At 41.4% G+C, this 10,611-nt stretch overlaps 1 protein-coding gene across 1 annotated transcript; it reads right to left on the bottom strand.

Moving 5' to 3' along the window:
• Window positions 1-9,232: 9,232 nt before the first annotated feature.
• LOC115960070 lies at window positions 9,233-9,813 on the bottom strand. Its single transcript, XM_031078766.1, has one exon. The coding sequence runs from the start codon at window positions 9,803-9,805 to the stop codon at window positions 9,233-9,235; it is 573 nt and encodes a 190-aa protein (XP_030934626.1). The 5' UTR covers window positions 9,806-9,813.
• Between the last annotated feature and the right edge of the window lie 798 nt (window positions 9,814-10,611).

Here is a 10,611-nt window from a genome sequence, read left to right on the forward strand (position 1 = left end):
TTGCATGGTCCTCGGACTCAAGCCTATGGGGAAACCAAGTACATTAAAAGATCAAAGTTCTGGACAGAACCAAGGCCTTGCATGGTCCACGGACCAAGCCTATGGGGAAACCAAGTACATAAAAAGACTGGACAGAACCAAGGCCTTGCATGGTCCACGGACTCAAGCCTATGGGGAAACCAAGTACATAAAAAGATCATAAGTTCTGGACAGAACCAAGGCCTTGCATGGTCCTCGGACTCAAGCCTGTGGGGAAACCAAGTACATAAAAAGATCACAAGTTCTGGACAGAACCAAGGCCTTGCATGGTCCACGGACTCAAGCCTATGGGGAAACCAAGTACATAAAAAGATCATAAGTTCTGGACAGAACCAAGGCCTTGCATGGTCCTCGGACTCAAGCCTATGGGGAAACCAAGTACATAAAAAGATCATAAGTTCTGGACAGAACCAAGGCCTTGCATGGTCCACGGACTCAAGCCTGTGGGGAAACCAAGTACATAAAAAGATCACAAGTTCTGGACAGAACCAAGGCCTTGCATGGTCCACGGACTCAAGCCTATGGGGAAACCAAGTACATAAAAAGATCATAAGTTCTGGACAGAACCAAGGCCTTGCATGGTCCTCGGACCCAAGCCTACGGGAAACCAAGTACATAAAAAGATCATAAGTTCTGGACAGAACCAAGGCCTTGCATGGTCCTCGGACCCAAGCCTACGGGGAAACCAAGTACATAAAAAGATCACAAGTTCTGGACAGAACCAAGGCCTTGCATGGTCCACGGACTCAAGCCTATGGGGAAACCAAGTACATAAAAAGATCATAAGTTCTGGACAGAACCAAGGCCTTGCATGGTCCTCGGACCCAAGCCTACGTGGAAACCAAGTACATTAAAAGATCACAAGTTCTGGACAGAACCAAGGCCTTGCATGGTCCACGGACTCAAGCCTATGGGGAAACCAAGTACATAAAAAGATCATAAGTTCTGGACAGAACCAAGGCCTTGCATGGTCCTCGGACTCAAGCCTGTGGGGAAACCAAGTACATAAAAAGATCACAAGTTCTGGACAGAACCAAGGCCTTGCATGGTCCACGGACTCAAGCCTATGGGGAAACCAAGTACATAAAAAGATCATAAGTTCTGGACAGAACCAAGGCCTTGCATGGTCCTCGGACCCAAGCCTACGGGGAAACCAAGTACATAAAAAGATCATAAGTTCTGGACAGAACCAAGGCCTTGCATGGTCCTCGGACCCAAGCCTACGGGGAAACCAAGTACATTAAAAGATCACAAGTTCTGGACAGAACCAAGGCCTTGCATGGTCCACGGACTCAAGCCTATGGGGAAACCAAGTACATAAAAAGATCATAAGTTCTGGACAGAACCAGCCTTGCATGGTCCTCGGACCCAAGCCTACGGGGAGGAAACCAAGATACTTAAAAAGATCACAAGTTCTGACAGATACCAAGGCCTTGCATGGTCCACGGACTCAAGCCTATGGGGAAACCAAGTACATAAAAAGATCATAAGTTCTGGACAGAACCAAGGCCTTGCATGGTCCACGGACTCAAGCCTATGGGGAAACCAAGTACATAAAAAGATCATAAGTTCTGGACAGAACCAAGGCCTTGCATGGTCCTCGGACTCAAGCCTGTGGGGAAACCAAGTACATAAAAGGATCACAAGTTCTGGACAGAACCAAGGCCTTGCATGGTCCACGGACTCAAGCCTATGGGGAAACCAAGTACATAAAAAGATCATAAGTTCTGGACAGAACCAAGGCCTTGCATGGTCCTCGGACCCAAGCCTACGGGGAAACCAAGTACCTAAAAAGAACATAAGTTCTGGACAGAACCAAGGCCTTGCATGGTCCTCGGACCCAAGCCTACGGGGAAACCAAGTACATTAAAAGATCACAAGTTCTGGACAGAACCAAGGCCTTGCATGGTCCTCGGACTCAAGCCTAGGGGGAAACCAAGTACATAAAAAGATCATAAGTTCTGGACAGAACCAAGGCCTTGCATGGTCCTCGGACCCAAGCCTACGGGGAAACCAAGTACATTAAAAGATCACAAGTTCTGGACAGAACCAAGGCCTTGCATGGTCCACGGACTCAAGCCTATGGGGAAACCAAGTACATAAAAAGATCATAAGTTCTGGACAGAACCAAGGCCTTGCATGGTCCTCGGACCCAAGCCTACGGGGAAACCAAGTACATTAAAAGATCACAAGTTCTGGACAGAACCAAGGCCTTGCATGGTCCACGGACTCAAGCCTATGGGGAAACCAAGTACATAAAAAGATCATAAGTTCTGGACAGAACCAAGGCCTTGCATGGTCCTCGGACTCAAGCCTGTGGGGAAACCAAGTACATAAAAAGATCACAAGTTCTGGACAGAACCAAGGCCTTGCATGGTCCACGGACTCAAGCCTGTGGGGAAACCAAGTACATAAAAAGATCACAGAACCAAGGCCTTGCATGGTCCTCGGACTCAAGCCTATGGGGAAACCAAGTACATAAAAGATCACAAGTTCTGGACAGAACCAAGGCCTTGCATGGTCCACGGACTCAAGCCTATGGGGAAACCAAGTACATAAAAAGATCATAAGTTCTGGACAGAACCAAGGCCTTGCATGGTCCTCGGACCCAAGCCTACGGGGAAACCAAGTACATTAAAAGATCACAAGTTCTGGACAGAACCAAGGCCTTGCATCGTCCACGGACTCAAGCCTATGGGGAAACCAAGTACATAAAAAGATCATAAGTTCTGGACAGAACCAAGGCCTTGCATGGTCCTCGGACTCAAGCCTGTGGGGAAACCAAGTACATAAAAAGATCACAAGTTCTGGACAGAACCAAGGCCTTGCATGGTCCACGGACTCAAGCCTATGGGGAAACCAAGTACATAAAAAGATCATAAGTTCTGGACAGAACCAAGGCCTTGCATGGTCCTCGGACCAAGCCTAAAAAGTACATAAAAAGATCATAAGTTCTGGACAGAACCAAGGCCTTGCATGGTCCTCGGACCCAAGCCTGTGGGGAAACCAAGTACATAAAAAGATCACAAGTTCTGGACAGAACCAAGGCCTTGCATGGTCCACGGACTCAAGCCTATGGGGAAACCAAGTACATTAAAAGATCACAAGTTTTGGACAGAACCAAGGCCTTGCATGGTCCTCGGACTCAAGCCTGTGGGGAAACCAACTAATAAAAAAAAAAAAAAAAAAAAAAAAAAAAAAAAAAAAAAAAAAAAAAACTGCTATGGCAGATAAACCTCAAAATCCATCCGAAGAGAACTTCTCGTTAACAGTTGGGTCAATCCTTTAATTGCACGGGTTCCCCGGTCTACCCTCAGATCCCCAGTGCCAAAGGGGCCGATACGATACGGCACAGTATGTCACCCCAAGGGCACGATCCAAGTCCATCGCTGCTCGGCGGCTCTCTCGGATATTCGTCTAGCGTGCATCACGCAGCGCTCAGCAGCTATCTCGGTTAGTTCCATGAATTCAATCTATTGAGGATTACCGTTGTTATACTTGATAATATTTGCGAGTTTAAATTAATAAGGGTTTGTATTAAAGTGTTCTCCCGCCCAGAATATTGTTAAAGGCAGGCTTAGACTTAATATTCAGACCCAAAGTGGTTATTGCAAAAAAAATATATGTATAAAGAAATAAACACATCTTTTATTAAGGCAAAAGAGCAGTACAGTGTACAATAAAAGCTGAAACCAGCTTACATTAGAGTTAACTGCGGAAGCAAAAGAAAAGTACAAAAGAGTGAAGATGATGCCGAGGAGATATCTCAGAGGAGAGGTTGGCTACTGTTCCAAGATGTCGTCTAAGGAAACTATTCCTCGACGCTTCCACATGCCCATAACTCAGGCAGCCAAAGAACCTGACCTCAGGCTAACACCATCTACCGAAAAGATGCAGGGAGCCGGAAGTTGGGGAGCCCCCGCAGAAATTTGCCTGCTACAAGGCAGACGGCGCTGATGGCGGAAATTCCTTCTTCGGGCATACCAAAAATCTGGCATGACCAGAACCTGCTTCGGATTTTGACTAAAAGAAGGAGAAACATCCTTTCCCCTCTCTCGAATTGAGATATTCTCTTGAGTCTACGCCTCCTTGGCTTGTACCTCACTATCTGGAGTCTCAGGAAGACACAGCGCTTTTGTGGCGGAGAGAGCTCCTTTGCCCCAATCCTCGCCTCAAACATGATGTACTAAGAGAGAAGACTGAAGAATTCGTGTGAAAGTAAAGCAACCTTCTCTCCTATTTATTTAAAAGAAGAGGTGATGGCATTTAATTCACGCAGCGTCCCAAGGAACGCTACAGACAAAATGTCTCCGGCTCGATTTCCAATGCCGTCTGCAACCCTGAGATTAAAGGAGCCTCGTAAAGGCGCACCTCGAATACTGGGACGCCAAAAAGTACCGCGCGACCAAAGGCTACGGAAATGCCTCTAAACCTGTGGGCCTAATAAATTCGCGGCCCAGGCCCGTTCTGCATGGAAGCCCACGGACTATGGCCCACACCAAGGAATAACCATTACCGAGGACAACTTCATGCTCGGCGACTTGTGAGACACCTGAGGAAAGACAGGTGCAAAAAGAAAAGGGGAGGGATTAAAGTTTTGGACAGAACCAAGGCCTTGTATGGTCCTCGGACTCAAGCTTATGGGGAAACCAAGTACAAAAAAAATTATTATTATTAAAGTTTTGGACAGAACCAAGGCCTTGTATGGTCCTCGGACTCAAGCCTATGGGGAAACCAAGTACAAAACATTATTATTATTAAAGTTTTGGACAGAACCAAGGCTTGTATGGTCCTCGGACTCAAGCCTATGGGGAAACCAAGTACAAAACGTTATTATTATTAAAGTTTTGGACAGAACCAAGGCCTTGTATGGTCCTCGGACTCAAGCCTATGGGGAAACCAAGTACAAAAAAAATTATTATTATTAAAGTTTTGGACAGAACCAAGGCCTTGCATGGTCCTCGGACCCAAGCCAGAGGGGTAAGTATTACTTTTTATTGGTCTGCCTTATCATGCCGGCACTTCCATTAAAGTTATGGCAACATCTTTTTATTATTAAGTATTTTGGTCTTAGTCGTCATTGATTTAGATGCTATATGATTGTGCCGAGCGGCGCTTACAAATTTATAAAAAACAAAGAGACTGAACATGCAAAGTGAAATAGAAACAAGTTTTATTAATATGAAAAATTATTACAATATACAAAGAGAGGCTTCAACCAGCCTATACAAAAGAGGGGCTGCCGAAGCAGTACTAACATCCACAGTACAGATAAGCAAACGGTCAAGCGCCTTTTTAAACTTGTCTTCAAGGTCCCTCCGATCTCTGCCTCATAGCTGCTCATACTAAGAGAAGAACTCACTTTAAAAAAAAAAAACGAAGAAGAAGGAAATAGTAAGGAAGAAATCAATGAAGAAGATGGAGGAGATGGATGAAGAAGATGGAGGACATGAGTAAGGAAGGAGGAGAAGAAGAGAGAAGAGATAAAAAGAAAGAAAAGGAGCAAAAGAGGGAAAAGAGAAAGCACCAGAACGGAACTGGTGCTGGGAAGACTATAAGAAGAGGGCGGGGGAGGGCACCAGGGAGCAAAAGAGGGAGAAGCAGAAGCACTTAGCCCCTGCCTCAGCCCTGACTCCTAACACGCTGGTGCCATATTAGGTACGCTCGTGAGGAGCCGGGTGGTGCTGGTCTTGGTTGTTCTCGACTCAGTCACGCCGAGAATTCGACATGACGAGCCCCTGCTTCGGATTTTGGCTAAAAGAGAGGCGGGACAGATCTTAAGTCTGCGCCACCCTTGCCCTGATCGAGCCATTTCAAGTTTTGTTAGGATATGGTGTTTTAAGGAGGAGTGTGTTCCCTTCATCATTCGTTATGGAGGACGTGTACGGATATGATGTATAACAGACAGACTAAGCAGACGCTAAAAGAGGCTACGGGTTTCAAATCTCAGAAGGAAGGGGAGGAGTCTGTACGAAAGTGATTGCCTCCTGCTTGCCTTCTTATAGGAGGAACCAAACAGAGGGAATTAAACGCATTCAAAGTTTCCAAAAGAATATGGAGAAAAAGAGGCGTCCATTCCGCTTCCCCACCTTATCAGATGAGCCGCCGGACATAAATGAGCCTCGTAAAGGGGATTTACTAAAGGCGTGTCTGGGATAGTCAATCGGCAGGAGCAGATCACGAGCAGATTAAACGGGCTCCCTTGAAAAACGGCTAACTTCGTGGACAGGCGGAAAACCGCTCACATAAATGCGGGGTCAAATTAAATGGGCCATATTGAGGGCCCGGGTCTGCCAAAACCCTCCTTTCCAACCTGGAAGTCGGACAGAAGGGTTTTGAGGGGCTATTGTGGGGCCCAACAATTCGTGGGCCAGGCCCATTTATCCTTAGAGCGTCCGAAGGCCCAATCCGAGGAGAGCTGTGGCCCAAGCTCTACAACGCAGAGCACAAAACAATTTCTGGGAAGCAGCCGAGGACAGTTTAGTCCTCGGCAGATCCATAATCCCACTAGAATAAAGGGGAAAAACTGGTATAGGGACAAATTAGTAAGGAAATCCAGAATATCTTGAGGAAGTTATCCATACTACCCTTCTGGATAAGACCCGACGCCTGACAGAGCCGTACTCTGCAGCCTTATCAACCATACCCAACAATTCCGGGATTAGACTGATGGGACAAATATCAGTCTTATAAAGATTGACCCTACACGTGGACGAAGGACAATGAACACGGACGAGTATAAAAGAAGAAAGTAAATAAATCTTAAAGGGGATCCAAGGGGACCAGGAGGAAAAAGAAAGATCACATGGAGGAGAACATCTCAACAACACCGGACTCCACTGAAAAAAGTCCGTCGTTGGATAACCGGGGGATGGCCTCAATGGTCCTCGGATCAACTCCGAGGAGTCCCATCCCATAGGGTGCGACGTTTTAGGGCTTAAATGTTCAGGCCCAACTCCTTTTTCTACCTGAATTCCTATAAAGCCAGGATCGGATACCGCCCCGTGACCAGCGGCTAGCTTTTCAAGCCCACTCCTCTACAAATCATATTGTGAGGGATCTTTCATGCGCGAGCCCAACATCCTTATTGGGCCGCCAGAGAATTGTGTCCTTACAATTACACTTACTAAGGAATAGCTAATACCACCTTTTAAAGAGGAATAATTATTCCTCATTTTAAAGAATAGCTATTCATAAGGAATGACTGTTCCTTGTAATAAAAACATAACTAAACTAAAAAATAACTAAATCATAGGAATAACTATTACATTACGGTGCCTATTACAGTCTACCAAACATGCCCTAAGTAGTCCATTCCTTGACAAACAAGTTCGGGTTAAAAACTTTGATTAAAATAGTTGTTCCTATGACCCTTTACTCGATCTATGATAAACCAGGTCGATCTGGAATGACCCATATTTTTGTTTACATAAAAGAAAACTTTAACATACTTTCTATCCTCTTTTTCGTATTTCTTTTAATACAAATAATTTTTTTTAAGTCAAAGATTATAAGTGGAAATACATAATTCCATTAACTTATCATCTAATTAACAGTCTTTTAGTCTAATACTTTCACAAAAAAAGAAAAAGAAAATGCGTATATATGCAACATTAAATAAAGTAAAATGGCCTATAAACTAAGTATGCTTTTGGAATAATTTTTTGTTGAAAATTAGCAAAATTGTAGTTATACTTAAAAAAAAAAAAAAAAAAAAAAAAAAAAAAAAAAAAAAAAAAAAAAAAAAAAAAAAAAAAAACTCTATATAAGCAAATATTGTAAAAAAGTTAAAAGAAAAGACTAATCCAAAAAAATATAACATACTCGATAAAGTTAAAAAAAAAAGAGTAAATAATTAAAAAAATTTTAAAATGAACTTATGAAAAAACTACCTAATGTTAATAGTGGATTCAATACTAAAAACATTTATATTTGAGAATTGCTCATCAAGTTGATGAGTAATGTCATAAGTATTTTCATTTACTGTATGGAAAATTTGATACAACTACATTATACAAATATATGGTGAAAATAATTCCAAAAAAATTAAGTTTAAAATCTTATATATAGTAAAGGCTTGATGAACGCTCGGATCAAGTATGGGTTTGACCTAGAGGAGTTAGGTCCAAATCAAATACAGAAACTTATCAAACTAAACCAGTTGCTATTTCCATATCCTATTTTTTCAATTGGGTTTGGACAGAGTAACAAGTTCAGGTAGGGATAGCAAAAATTCCCTGGCCCAAAAAGACAACGGAACAGTGGTATATGCCATGAAAGTAATCTCATATATAATATATCTCAATTTTGATTTCTTAGTGTATACTAACTAAAAGTAGCACAAAAATTGTAAAACAGCACTTGGAAATTTTTTGAACGCCAAAACCCCATTCACATGAATCATATATGGCATTTTTTTTCCCAACATTTTCAATCCCATACCCGAGCTTGTTTTGGTTTAACTAGGGGAAAATAAATAGTATTGCGGTAGATATGCAACCCCAATAGAAAATTTGGGTCTAGCATACCTAGAGCCTATAAACTCCAAGAGTCCAACCTCCACTTAAAAAACAACTAATATCTCCGTGTCAAGCACATTTTAGTTCTTCTTTTTTTTATTAAAAAAAAAAAGCTCATTTTAATAAATTTCCCATATCCTCAACTTATTATTTTCTTTTCTTTTCATTTTTTATCCTTAACTTATTAAAAAACTTTAATGATTCATAAACTGATTATATATCCAGCCCAATTGAAGTTGCAATTTACCAAATAGGGATCTTAATCACATTTTAAAAAATAAAATAAAAATAATAATAAAAAAACCTTTCTATTTGATAGACTTAAAACACCAACAATTTGAGATAATAGTAACTGAACAAATCCCAAATTTCTTACCTAAACTGAATCTTATATTCTTTTCTTTTTTTCTTTTTCTGAGAAACAAACACACACACACAGGGGAAAGGGAAAAGAGTTCTAACACAAAAGCACATCACAACTCCACAACTCAACTGAATCTTATATTCAATTCTATAATTAATCACGATCTTATCATTATTCACCATATTAAAGGTTCATGCACGTCAATTCAGGACCTCAATTTCACATTATTAACAAATTATCATTTTTTTAAGATAAGTAAATACGCATATTTCGATTACAACCGGAGGAAAATGAATGACAACAACAACAATTATAACTTGAGTTTGGTCTTGCATATAGACTCAACTGTCTGAGGACTAATAAAAACAGATATATTACAATTGTTATAAACAGTGGCATGGAACTTGAAGATGTTTAGCACAATCACTTTCCCAGGCAACACGGCTGTTGAAGTCAAATTCAAGCTCCCACCAGCAAAATCAGATAATAAATGGGGATTGATTAGCAATTTACCAGCCTTAAGCTCCACAGAAGTTGTAATGTTAAGCTTGTGGCGTGCAGGCACATATCTTTGCTCTATTGAAGCTTCACCCACAACTTCCCCATGATAAGTAACATAAGACGTGGCGTTTTTGTACTTGAAGCTTCCATAGTTTGGGTTCTCAATTGCAACAACAGTGCCTAATGACAATGTGACATTAGGTGTTAAGGCCGAGAAGTCAATGTTTTTTATGCCTTCAGGGTAGAGGGAAATTTTGGGGTCTTTAGGCTTGAAGATGGTAAAGAACAAGGTTATGATAACAATGACAAAGATAACAAAGAAAGTTGCTGTAACACCACAGCATAGTTTATGACTTCTACGGGAAGGTTTGCCATTAGCCATGTTCTCAGATTAACAATAGGCTTTAAGAGATTTTTCCCAAGAGGAATTCTATAAATTAAGATACTGCTAACATATTATTTAATGTAAAGTGATCAATAGCAAATATAATGAGAAAAATCCCAAAATAGTACAAACACAACACTAGCCTCAAAGTTCTTTCAATTCACACCATTACAGTGAAATTCAACGGAACTAAGATCAAAACAAGAAAGAAAGAAAAGGGTTGATAAACAGCATGTGGGGTGGTTCAATTTGTCAAAAAGTATTCAAAATCAAGGTCGTTCACTTTCGGTGGAGCCGATATTTATTATTAGCAGAAATTCTGACCACACAGTGGCCCTGGTGACTTACTTCGGTTTATGAGCCGCACAACATCACTAGTTCAGACAAGGTCGTTGACGCCTAGTCCACACTCGTTCGAATTTTGGTTTGAACAATCCAAGAAAAAGGAGGCGAGTCTAAGTTTTTGTTTTCCAAAAGGGCTGGTGTGAATAAGACAACTTTTAGATAAAAGTGTTGCCAGTGGATAAAAGCGTGGTGGTGTGGGCTGGTTTCAGCGCAAACTACAAAGAAAAAGAGAGACAGATGTATTTAGAGAGGAGATCATTCAAATCCGTGTGGTTTAATAAAGAACAAGTGCAACTGCTTCCATGGACCAAAATAATTTCTAATTTCCCATTCCAGGTGATAATTGCAAGGTATATAACCTAACTAGAAACACTACTTAATCAAAAAAAATTTAAGTCTATGAGTTTGAACCCAACTATACTATGTTAACTACTCACTTATTTATTTATTTATTTAAT

Source organism: Quercus lobata, chromosome 9 (genome assembly GCF_001633185.2).
Source record: "Quercus lobata isolate SW786 chromosome 9, ValleyOak3.0 Primary Assembly, whole genome shotgun sequence".
NCBI classification, from domain to species: Eukaryota; Viridiplantae; Streptophyta; class Magnoliopsida; order Fagales; family Fagaceae; genus Quercus; species Quercus lobata.

Excerpts from the sequence above, each read along its gene's own strand:
- LOC115960070 (XM_031078766.1), bottom strand. The coding sequence starts at position 9,805 with ATGGCTAATGGCAAACCTTCCCGTAGAAGTCATAAACTATGCTGTGGT.